The following is a 13,035-nucleotide window of genomic DNA, read 5'->3' as shown; positions in this document are numbered from 1 at the left end:
ACAAATAATTTGTTCCCTGACTAGATAAGCAGCTTAACCTCTTTGGACCTCAGCTGCAAACTTTTGATATTTAGTTCCAAAAACAGTTTGGAACTAAATATCAAAAGTTCCCTATAGATGCATAATCACTGAGAATAATAGGCATTATCTTCTAGTCACGTGCTTGATAGCAGATTTTCCCTCATTTGTTTGTTCATCTGGGGAGCTGGGGACACAGCAGTGTGAGACACGACCCTCGTCTCAGGAGCTTTTATGGTCCAGTGGAGGGAGCCAGGCCCAGTGCTCAGAGTATTCTCATTAAATGTTGATATTGGTCGAATACTTAGAAATGTCATGATTTTTACTCAGTTACTTTAATATATACGCTCCAAATCAAACTCAGTCTAGAGAGGAGTGCTCGTTCTAAATCTAATGATGTTTGGCTTTTCTTTTGATTTTAGGAGCTTATTTAATGAAAAGTGCCAGAGACGGAAAAACCAGACATGAGGGTAGCAGGTAAGATATTTAATTCAGTAGAAATAATTTTGCTTTGTCTGTAACCTGTTTGTTTAGTAATAACTAAAGGAGAGGGTAAATAATCTTTTTCTACATTGAGTGCAAAGCTGAAATATAACAAATCATTACTCAGCCTCTTTTTTAAGTAGTTGGCAAATCACAAATTGAACATTTAGTGAATGTTACATAAGTTTTTCGGGGCACTCATTAAAATTATTTATGCTAAATATTTAAGTTATGATTTTAATGTTCTTATACATTAAGCTTATTTGCCTAATAGTATATATAAAATGTCCATATAAAGAACAATTGGACAACCTAGAGAGGCTGATTTTTGTTTTTGCTAAGTTCTAGCTTGTTGAGAAAAATGAGTTGTAAAGTTTAAAAGCTTAACTCTTTCCTATGTGTGTACTGAAGTTAAAACTAGTGTATGTGAAGGATTCAATAAAACGTGTTTTTGCATAAGTGACTACGTATTTGCTAGTTCACGTTCAATCGGTGTAAGTGAGGTTATGTGTAAGGACATCTGTTCTTTAGGCAGCATATTGAGGAAATTGAAAAACACCACTTGATGTTCATAGTATTCAGGTAGTTATCATTAAACATTATAGAAAGAGAGATTCATAAATAACCGGAGGGGCTGATGACCTCTTCCTGCCTGTAGTGAAAGTAAGTGTGACCCCTGCCCCTCCTCTAGCACAGCCAAGGCCCAGAGGAAAGGCACATGTTACATCGGAATTTCTAAGTGTGTGCACAACATAGGAGATAACTTGTAATTTCTCAAAATCAAGATGGTCTTTCTTTTAGTTATCATCTCACCAGCAAACAAAATATTTTTATGAGAGCATCTCTTAGAAGTGCCTAAAGTCAAGGTGAGTGAACAAATAATTCCTCTTGCTTCAGTCATACTTATATAGAATCAGGTGCAGGTGATTAAACATCGTGATTATTAAAGATAACTGAGGGTTGTTCACAAATGGTTTTGTAGAAATATGAAAATCTGGATCCCTTGGTCATGAACTTACAAAAAACATTCTTCTTCGAGTAGCTGTATAATTATTAAAGAAAAATAGTCCCAGAAACCAAGAGCTTGTTTGTGGTTTCAAAAAACATATCGTAATGTCTTTTTTTTTTTTTTTAAAAAAGTCTTTGAATACAGCAGCATCGACATGATTATATGTCTCCAGATGATTTTAAAAGTACATTATTTAATTAAATGTGATTTGAAATAATCAAAACAAGTTTCTCGTTCTCACATAATTCTACGTTCATTCTAGTTGAAACTAACTTTGTCATCAAGTCCATTTCTCTGATTCTGACAATACCAAGATTAATTGATGAGTAATTATTCACCGAGTGCTTATTTTATTTTTGGCACTGTTCCTAGTATAGGTCTCGAGGGGACTGCCTTTAATGAATGAATAAGGAAGATTAGCTATTAGCTTATTGCTTTTAGACTAATTAATCTCTTTAAAAAAAAATACCTGGTTGCTTTGAAATATCCTTATAGCCATTATTCCTACAGTAAGGCATCAATGTCTAAAGTTGGTGCTTTGGGGTTTGTGAAGAATAGGCACACACTCAGATTAGTGTAGTCCATGGCTGGAAGGAAGAGGGAATCGCATGGAAAATGGGAAGAATGGGAATTGTGGTGTGGTATGGTTAGGCCCCTCCAAATCCAGGGTTGGATGGTGGCCAGCTCTGGAGGAGACCGTTTGTAACAGAAGCTCCAGAACTCTATATTACGTAAGCTCTGCTAGTCTTCACCTGCCTACTCCTCTCAGGGACCGTCTGCTTGTTCTGTTACCAGTTTCTCCCCTCGCTTCTCTCTCCCATAGAGCTTTTGTTTCTCCCTAGCTCCTCTGATGGCCTGGTATAAGTGAATTCAGGTCTTGGTTTAAGATTTGGTTCTACCACTGATTGGTTATGCCTGTCACTTTGGCAAGTGATCTAAATTCTTAGCCTTGTTTTCTTTATTTGTAAAATGAAAATAATATCTTTTTTTTTTTGCTCAAGACCCACATGCCTATCGTAACAACCCAGGGTATCTCTCTGAGAAATTACCGAGTTGGACTCTGTTCCCTCCCAGCTCTGACACTCTGAACATCTGGTCTGCTGTGGCTGTTGTGTGAGTGTTAGAAGATCTGTGTGTTGGGAAAATGGGCTTCAAAACCAAGAAAGTGAATGTAGCTCTTTGAGTGTTGATGGAAGGCTGAGAGGAGCATACCCTGCTTCTGCTTTTTGGCATCTGGGGAGTTCCCCTTTTCCCTGAGAATCTGCTAACCTTCTGCTTTTCCAGTGGATACATCTGCGGCTTTAATGTCACACTCCTGAGAATTTGCTTGGTTCATTAAAACAAATGGTTTACTGTGATGGGGATGTTTGCTGCTTGGCTTCCCCACGACAGACACCCGAGTGTGTGCTGTCCTGCGGTCAACTGAGAAGGGAGCCCGCTCCTCTCATCGTCACCACCTGTCAAAACCCCGTCCTCCTGCCCCAGATGAACTGTGCTGTAATTGAGACACTGATATTCCAACCAATGCATTCACCTTTAGAGCCTTGATTTAGCTATACCCATGCGGGTATGACAGATGGCTGATGTGTGATTTTTAGCAGAATATGTGCCCCCAGAATCCAGTATATTTGTTAACCTCATACAGTTTAATGGAAGGCAGTGTGAATTTCCTTGAAACCTAATATACCATAACTTAGTCTGTGTTTTATAGCTAAACTCTGGAAATGAACTAATGTCACTTCAGAGCTACAGACTTCTGAATATCATCAGCGTTAAGCTGTTAGAGATCAAACAGTCTGCTCTTTGGGGGCAGGGCAGGGGTTATCCTGAGCCTCTTGTTAGAGCTTGTTGAGTATTGTCAGTCCTTAAGTGTATGAAGGAGCACGTGACAGTTGAGATGGGTGAGGCCACTATCCTGGCACACCCTTTGCAGGTCCTCCCTCAGAGAGGATTGTCATCTTTCTTTTATTAATTCAATTTATTTAAACTAAAAAAACCACAAAAACAAAAGCAGTTCACCCATTTCTCTCAACTTCCCAACCCCCACCTCTGGCAACCAGCAATCTGTTCTCTGTATCTATGAGCTTAGTTTTTTTTTTACCTCGTTTTTTTAGAGTCCACATATAAGAAGGATCATACAATATTTGTCTTTCTCTGTCTGACTTATTTCACTTAGCATAATACCCTTAAGGTCCATCCATGTTGTTGCAAATGGCAAGATTTCATTCTTTTTATGGCTAATATTCCATTATATATATACACACACCACAATTTCTATATCATTCATCCATTGATGGACACTTAGGTTAGGTTTCTATATCTTGGCTATTGTAAAAAATGCTGCGATAAACATGGGATATATCCCATGGACGTGGCATATATCTTTTTGAATTAGTTTTTTTGTTTTCTTTGGATAAATACCCAGAAGTGGAAATCCTGCATCATATGGTAGTTCTATTTTTAATTTTTTGAGGAACCTCCATACTGTTTTCCATAGTGGCTGTGCCAATTTACATTCCCATTAACAGTGCACAAGAGTTCCCTTTTCTCCACGTCCTTGCCAACCTTGTTATTATTTCTAGTCTTTTTGATAATAGTCATTCTAACAGGTATGAGGTGATATCTCATTGTGGTTTTGATTTGCCTTTCCCTGATGATTAACAATGTGGAGCATCTTTTCCTGTGCCTGTTGGCCATCTGTATGTCTTCTTTAGAAAAATGTCTGTTCAGATCTTCTGCCCATTTTAACTCAGATTGGTTTTTTTTTGCTGTTGAGTTGTAGGAGTCCTTTATATATTTTGAATATTAGCTGCTTATCAGATATGTGATTTGCAAATGTTTTCTCTCATTCAGTAGACTGAATATATATAGTTATTAATATAATATCTTGAAAAGCTGTGCAAGTAAGATTATGCTTATAAAGCATTTAGCTCTATAGTAGGCACTAAGTAAATCATGTATGTCTGTGTATATTATATATGTGTGTATGTATGTATATGTGTATATATTTATGTATATGTGATATATATGCATAAAGCTTATTTAGTGTAAGTTCAGGTTTAGCTTTGTATTGAATTCAGTCTAGAACTTTCACATGAACTTCATATTTTGATCATTTTAATATTTCAGTCTTGAACAATGAAGATTTCATCTATCTGCTTTAAGGGACAGGGAAGGGTTATCTATAGTTGCACCTGCCCATAATTGCTAGAAAATAAGATGTTAAGACTGTCATGTGATGTATAATCTTTAAGCCCTTGTCTTAAGTAAGCAAGAAGGAATATGCCACCTGTTACCATTCGTCTATTTAGCAAACACTGGTTGAGGGTATTACTATGCATGACGCACTGTGCTAGATCCTAGCAGGGGGATGAGTTCAAAGCCTCATGAATTTTGCTCTCTTATGCACTAAAAATCTAGGCAACTTGTAGTTGCTCTTAAAAACAGGAAGCGCAGTTTTTGGAGGGGAGAAGAGAAGAAACCGAGGAGGGGTAGGGTTGGTTAACCTCGTGGTTAGGCTTCCTCATTGCCACTTCATTTCTGTATTTATATAGTGTTCTAAATAGAAATGAGTAGCTCTGAGAAATGACTGCTTCTCAGTGTCATCAGCCTTTCCGAGCATCATCAGTTCATTCACTTCCCTCCTCTAAGAATGCAGTCCTAATCTCTAGGTTTATGAAATTAGAATGAACATAGTGCTTTCCTAATCTTCCTTACACAGTAAGTTGGGTTTGGGTAGATTTTCAGGAGACTGTAGTAATTGGGAGTTAGAACAGAGTACTGTGCAAAGCACAGGCTCCGTCAGGATCCCTGGATCCCAGTCCTTGTGCTGCGCTAATTTACCTGTAATCCTGGGTGGTTGCCCCACCTCTGGGCCTTTGATTCCTTAAGGATGGCGAGATGACTGCTGATCCTTTTAGATCAATATAAATTAAACTTTTGGTAAGAGAGGGGAATGGAGATTGTACAGACAATGTTAATATTGTTCCTGAATAACCAATGAGATGGCTCTGAAATCCTAAGGGTAAAAGGAAGACATTTCTTTCCTGTCATTTTCCATTTCCTTTCCTATCTTGCAGTTTTTCCTTTTCTTTCCTAGATTTGCTTAGCTATGGAGAAATAGGACAAATGATGTTTCATATTAAGCAGTTAATTACTTAAAGTTACCAGTGTTAACTATTTGTAAGGCACTCAGAAATGGTTAAAGATATAAAGGTAAGATATAAAGGTATGAAAGACTAAGAGTTTGTCTTCACAGAGCTTACCGTGTAGTCACATTATAAAGCATAATGTGATAGGTGCCAGATTAAGACCTCCAGGAGTTGAGAAGACCTGTCTTAAACTAAGTATTAAGTAGGAGGAGGAGCACTTTGTTGTTCACCATACCAGGAGTATTTGTGTAGCTCCAAGAAAGATGTTGGTTGGTGATAGGACAGTAAACCTGCTACATTTCCCTGGAGAACTCCCAACTTAGTGAACATCCTGCTCTGTTGCCTTAGTATCTCCAGAAGGTCCAGTGTTTTTGTATCATCCCTGTATAGTATTGCCCTTTATATTTGAAAAGGATTAGGAATGCATCATCCAACGTACTTGGTTGTGATGTTCCATTAGCCATGATACTTTAGTATAGTTGGCCAGCAATTGATGGCAAGTCATTCTTTTTTTTTTTGGTGAGGAAGATCAGCCCTGAGCTAACATCCATGCTAATCCTCCTCTTTTTTTGCTGAGGAAGACCGGCTCTGAGCTAACATCTATTGCCAATCCTCCTCCTTTTTTTTCCCCCCAAAGCCCCAGTAGATAGTTGTGTGTCATAGTTGCACATCCTTCTAGTTGCTGTATGTGGGACGCGGCCTCAGCATGGCCAGAGAAGTGGTGCATCGGTGCGCGCCCGGGATCCGAACCCGGGCTGCCAGTAGCAGAGCGCGCGCACTTAACTGCTAAGCCACGGGGCCAGCCCTGGCAAGTCATTCTTTTGCATGTACAATAGGCAGATGGCTCAAGCAATTCCTTGTCTAGATTGCTAAGCAATCTGATAATTCTTTGATCAGGAAAATCCCTTATCTTGATGGATTGTTGGTACCGTTTTTGTTTTAACTTACGTATAATTAAGATCCAATAGCTGAAAAGTAGAAATTTATTAGTCTTAAAACATTTTTTTATAAACAATTTTTTTCAGTGAAATGCTATATAATACAAGTTCTGTGGACACATAGGCTCATGCTGAATTATTTCTGCCCTTTATCTAGGTGCTGCAAAGTTGGTGGTAGCCGTGGCAGTATTTTTACTGACATTTTATGTTATTTCTCAAGTATTTGAAATAAAAATGGATGCAAGTTTAGGAAATCTATTTGGTAAGTTTCATTTTTTTTCCTTTCTTTAAATCTTATTTTTGATGTGATTGTCTTTTAAATTTTTATTGGCAATCAACATTGAGTCACTCTGCCATTTGGTCTGTCTAGAAAAGAAAATGTAATTATATCAGTAAGTGTGATTCATTAGAACGTTCTAAAATACACAATAGAAAGTCTTGAAATTAATTCAATATAAAGCATGAATCTTCTCTTCAACATTTTGAATATATTTAATGGGATCTATTTTATACATGCTTAAGAACATTAATCATGATATTCCAATTGCACATTCTAGAAGATATCACACCCTATTTGAGTTGGCTTCTAGAAAACTTGGAACCAAATCCAGCCCTCAATTAGCAAGCAGTTGGGAGTCATGATAATGCATTTTAAATATCAGCCGTAGAAACCCATCTTGCTTTCCTACCCTTATTTTCCTCCTGCAATATTTTTCTTTTTACCAGTTTATTTAATGCTATGTTGTAAACATACCATTGTAAGCTACCGTAACTCAGTTTTTAACAAAATCTTTAAGTTAATAAAATAAGTTAACGTTTGAAATGTTTGAATAAGCTTTGGCTGAAGCGTCGTTTAAGGTATTAAAATATTACACACGAAAGGTGAGACTGTGAAACCTAGAAACAGTATTTTGATGTAGTAGGCAGAAATTGGATGAAACAACTTTCAGATCTCTAGAATAGTGAGTTTTACTTTCCATAAATTAATATTTGGAAGGGATCCTCCAAACCTAATTCACTCCCTCTCACATCTAGTTTCAAAACTCTCTTAAACCAGTGCTTCTCAAACTTTAATGTCAAAGGATCTCCAGGGAATCTTGGTAAATGCAGATTTTGATTCAGTGTCTGGATGGGGCCTGAGACTCTGCGTTTCTAACAAGCTCCCAGGTGATGTTGAGGTTCCTATCCATGGACCACTTACTGAGTATCAAGGCTTTAGACGATTCTGACATGTAGTCATCGATTTCTGTATAAACATTTTCCAGTCACTTTTCTTACAATGTCTACTTAAAAGTACTTCCTTGTATTGCACTGAATTCTGCCTTTTATACTCGCAAGTAATTTCAATCCACTGATCTTGCTTCTACCTGCTGGAGCTCTCTTCAACATTAATGATCCCTCAAATAGTTCAGTTGTAGTCATACTCCTTTAGGCCATCTTTTTACAAATTTTCATCTTTTTAAGTTGTGGAATTCCCCTTTCAACCTTTCCTCTTAACGTACTGGTTATTCTCCTCCTGAACTGCCTGTTTTTCAACACCCATCTTAAAATAAAGTATCCAGGATCCAGCAAAGAGTAGTTATTGCAAAGTATAGTGAGACTTGACTTGACTTCTTCTAGTCTGTATACTTCTGTTACTAGAAAGAGGCCAGCCTGGTGGCCTTTGAGAGAGCAGCTGATTTCAGTTGAATGATGGGGCAGCCACCACATTGAAGGCATTGAGGACTTGTTCAGGTTTGCTGTGGAAACCATGTGTATAATCAGTTCTTCTAAGAAAGGTTGATGGTAAGGGAAGAAGATTATGGATGGTAGCTTGAGGCAGAAGCAAGATGAACATTTTTTTCTTTTTTGAAGTAATGGAGAGGCTTTCACTTGTCTATAGGCCTTGGGCAAAGATTCAGTGAATGACAAATCAATGGGAAGAGATTGAACAGACATGAAAAGATGGATCCTTGAGGGAAGGAAGGCTATAGGACCATTGATACAAATGACAAATTACTCCAGGAGAAGACCCACTGTTTTCAGAAAGACGAATGAAGGGTGAAGCCACAGTGTCTGGCCTAGTTTGCATCTTCATCTCTAGGCCAGACTGTTTCTGTAAACATCACGGGGATGTTACTACGTCTATTTCTCATCTTTGATATCTGCCTATCTCACCACTGCCAAAGCGATTTTCTTAAAACTCATGAACCTGTAGTACTTTGGATTACTGGAGAGTAAAATCTAAACTCCCTACTTAGGCTGGCACTCAGACCCCTCAACCTGCCTCTGCGTTTCATGCCTGTTCGCCACCCTCCCTCCCTGTGCCTCACACCCGCTGGGCTGATCTGCACATGATCCTCCCTCACAGACCCTGTCCTCCCTTTCCTCGGCCTTTGCTCCTGCTGATTCTTCACCCTGCACATCTTTCTTGTCTCCCCTTCATCTGTTAATCCTTCTCATTTTTCACAACTGCATAAATGCCCCTTCTTGAGAGAAATTGTATCTGAACCTCCCTCTTTCCCTAAGAGTGCATTGCACCTTTTTCCGAACTGTTTGTTCTAATGCATAGTATTTATGTCTCAATTTGGCACTGGTTTTGTTACATACTTACATTATAGAATTTCTTTTATTCTTTTTCACGTATGCATCTCCCCTTACTGGAGGGCAATAATATCTTGGAGCTTCACCCAGCATCTAGCTCTGGGCCCTGTAGATAGTATTACTGATTGAATGGAAAATGAATGTAGGTAATTGAAGATCAGGATTTTTATGTGGGGAGGAAGAGTAGTTCCAAGGTGTGATTCATTTAAAGCTGTGTTAGTTGAAAAGCCATTGGTCATCATCTATGAGCAAATGCTGGGCTGCTTTAACTAGGATGGTTGTCTTGCCTAATTTTCATTTGATTTTTCTAATCTTAAGAACCTGCAAGGTTTTAGTGTGTGTGTTTTAGCTGTTTGATTTAGGCATTCTTAGGGCAGGTGGCTTATTTTGTTGTCACAACTGAAGTAGTAGTACATGTATCCACAAAACCTTATTGGATTCCAATCTATTGAATTGGTAAAAATTTTAATTATTATTTCAGAATAATTGAGTAAAGATGAATATGTGGTTGTCCTTTACCATTTGTTTAACATCTGACTTGATTTACCAAAGGGTAACAAGCTTCACTCGACATTAGGATTGTTTCTATAATCAGTATCTTAGGGGGATCCATGAGATTTAATTATAGTTCTTTTGGTGGTGTTTTCCATTTTTTCAACTTGTTGCTATATAAATTACTTGATAGTTTCTATAAATTTAAATTCATGTTGATTGTGTAGTACTGTTGTGGAAAAGAAGTGAGCTTATTTCTAGAAAATAAGAATGAAAAATTTTGCCCACAATTAGTAGTTGAAATTACCGAAATAAATTGTGATTTTTTTAAAACAATTTTTTACCAAAACTTTTTATTTTGAGATAACTGTAGATTCACATGGATTTGTAAGAAATAATACAGAGAGCTCTTCCATGCCCTTTACTCAGTTTCTCGTATTGGTAACATCTTACAAAACTATATATAGTGTCAAAACTAGGCTATCTACCTGGATACAATCCACCAGTCTTAGTCGTAATTGGATTAGTCGTAATTGTGACTTAATGTAGTGTTAGTTTTCAGCATGGATACTTAACAACCAGTAAATGTACTGAACACAGTCCAGATTATTTTTGCATATATTGCTGTAGTAAGTAGTTAATGTTCTATTGAGTTGATTTATTTTTACCCTTTCAAATTTAAACTATTGATAAATAGTATAGACATAAATAACTTGACACATTATCAAGAACTATTTTATACTTTTCAAGTACAAAAACTTTTTTTGTGTACTTTGATTTCTTTATCCTGACTTATTGAAAGACGTTCATTGATGAAACCAAATCAGAAATGTTTATTATTGTTACTTGAAGTGAAAAGCTGTATATTGAAAGAAATTAAGAATTACCTCTTAAGGTAATTTGAGGAATAAAAGTTGCACAAAGGAGGGATTTTTGGTTTGTATGCTGTGCCCATACTCTACACTTGGACAACATCCTGTTTTATTTATGGAAATTTACCTGTTTGGCCTCCAGGTGTTAAAATTCTCAGAATTGCAGGCCTAGTAGAGGGCTTTTGGTTTTGATGAATATTGAATAAAAATTAGTTTTCATCTGGAAAGAAAAGTCTTTCACAAGAGTTTCTTTACCTTTAAGCATCTTCTCCCCTTACTCTTACACAAATTAAATGGAGTTGATGTTATTTGCTTGAAAGCCTGATGATTAAGAAAATGGTTTTCCCAAAAGCATATCCCACTAAAGTTTTCTGAATTGAGTAGCATTTATTTATTTTTTTATATCTCTTAAGTTTTACAAGCAAACTTGTTTGACCGTTTTAGAGGCTCATCCCTGGTTTTCCTTTGCTTCCCTTTCCTCAGCGACACTCTTTCTCTGAGCATTATTTGATTATTGATGTCTTTAAGATTCTCTTCTCAGCCCTCTTCTTACTTTAAATCCTCTCTTTGGGTTGCCTCATCATTTACTAATTTTCCAGTTTACATCTTTATCCCAGATCTCATTTACAGTTGGCCTCTAGACTTTTGCACTTGGATCTTCTCCAAGTATCTTAAAATTAACAGATCCAATGCAGAACTCATCATCTATCCCCCACCCCCATCTTTATCTCCTCACTAGATTATAAACATCTTGAGAGCAGAGATAGTGTTTTTGTTCATTGGCTCATGTGAATGAAAGAATGATCGCTCCTAAAGCCAAATGTCTGAGAGAAACTTGATTCCTCCCTTTCCATCACCTCTCCATGTGATCCATTCCCAAGTCTCCTCAGTGATGCTTCCTTAATTGTTCTGAACCTGTCTACTTCTTTCAAACCCACAGTCACTTCCTTTGTTCTGGCTGTTGCCCTTTTTTACCTGAATTTCTTCAGCAGTGTCCTTGCCCTCGTGGACACTGGAGTCTTGAACCCTCTGCAGACTGTTCTGCGCTCTGCTGTCAGAGGGGTTGTCCTAAAAGCTCCCTATCCTGGCTCCCGGCTCCCAGCAGGACTAGCGGTTTTTGTCCAGGTGATCATAAGACCTCAGGCATTCCCATTTTGGGGGGGTGGTACAATATGAGTTTGGGTGCTAGAATGAGATATGGCTTTGAAAACTAGCTCTGCCAATTACTAATTATGGCTTAGAACAAATTAAATCGGTAAACCTCTCTGTTCCCAGTTTCTTTCTCTTTAAAACAGGGGTGATGATCAAATCAATAATACATGTAAAAGTACTTGGCAGAGTGTCCAGCATATGTGAATGAGCTGTGTTATATTACCCCCATTCTGATCCCACTGTCCTCCCCGTCTCCTGTTGCCATCAGTTAGGTATACCAGAATTCCTGATTTGAACAATGTTCCTCTGTAAGCATCTTCACACTTGAGCCTGATAATATGTGTTTCTTCAGGACAAAGTGAAATTGAGAATTTCTAGTCTTCATGCTGCTAGTCACTGATTGCTGATCACTGTCTGGGCTTTCATTTTCTCATTTACAAAACTTGAGAGCATTCCAGATGATCTCTAGAATTATTTTTCCCTTAGTTTTATGGCATAATTAAGGAAAAATGACATAATTAAGGAAAGAACGAGTGCCAGTAATCCCAGCACCCTAATTTACTAACCAGTCATTTCTTTGTTTCCTTCAAGTCTTTGCCCTTATCCATGAATATTCTTAGTACTTACAGATCAAGTTTGTTTTCTGCTTTATTCCATGCATTAAACTTTTTCCATGTTACTACATTGCCTCTATGACTTCAATGGTGCATAATATTTTGAGTGTTCCATAGAGTTAATGAGCCTTCATTTACTTGATTATTTTCCTCTTTTTAAACATTTACATATTATTTTCCAGCTTTAACTTTCTATTCTCCAATATGAGTACTGGACTTACGGGAAATTCCCAATTATCTAAAATAGTACAGAACTAAACATTGGCTATTTTTAGTCAAACAGCTGGCAAACATTTATGACACTGCATGCTTATCAGCCAAATCAGGAAATGGCAGTCTGCAATACTATTGATGAGCCGAATTGTAATCTCCTGGACTAGGATCAGATGTTAGGGTTTAAAAAGCTCTAAGTGTAGATGGCCAGGTTGAGATCTACTACATTCAAGTTAAATTGGATCAGAAGATTCTGGCTTCTTTGAACTGATAAATTCTGAAACTCTCAGTAGTGACCTTAATGTTTTTGTTACACCCAATATGTTTCTATTTTAGAGAAATTAAAGCTTCCCACCACCACCATCCCTTTCGCACCCACTCTCCCGATCTCCTAGCCTACCCACTAAGATAGGTTTATGTATATTCTCCAGGGCTTTCTGTGCGTATGTACACAACACCATACAGCAGCAACAAGTTTTAAACACTCTATTATTCACCAAGTATATATTT

General features: G+C 37.5%; 1 protein-coding gene across 3 annotated transcripts in view; it reads left to right on the top strand.

The window, feature by feature from the left end:
• FAM3C (FAM3 metabolism regulating signaling molecule C) overlaps positions 1-13,035 on the top strand; it is a 46,438-nt gene that overhangs the window by 11,501 nt on the left and 21,902 nt on the right. For 2 of the 3 annotated variants that reach the window (XM_058529018.1, XM_058529022.1), the window contains 2 exons: positions 441-495; positions 6,757-6,861. In XM_058529018.1, coding sequence (XP_058385001.1) covers positions 483-495; positions 6,757-6,861 — 118 coding nt within the window. In that variant the 5' untranslated portion in view covers positions 441-482. Of the gene's footprint in view, positions 1-440; positions 496-1,302; positions 1,368-6,756; positions 6,862-13,035 lie in introns of those variants that run through there. The other variant, XM_058529023.1, reaches the window with a different exon arrangement.

Source organism: Diceros bicornis, chromosome 3 (genome assembly GCF_020826845.1).
Source record: "Diceros bicornis minor isolate mBicDic1 chromosome 3, mDicBic1.mat.cur, whole genome shotgun sequence".
Lineage (NCBI taxonomy): Eukaryota > Metazoa > Chordata > Mammalia > Perissodactyla > Rhinocerotidae > Diceros > Diceros bicornis.
The sequence above is the reverse complement of the archived record's forward strand: the minus strand, read 5'-3'. Positions and strand labels throughout refer to the sequence as shown.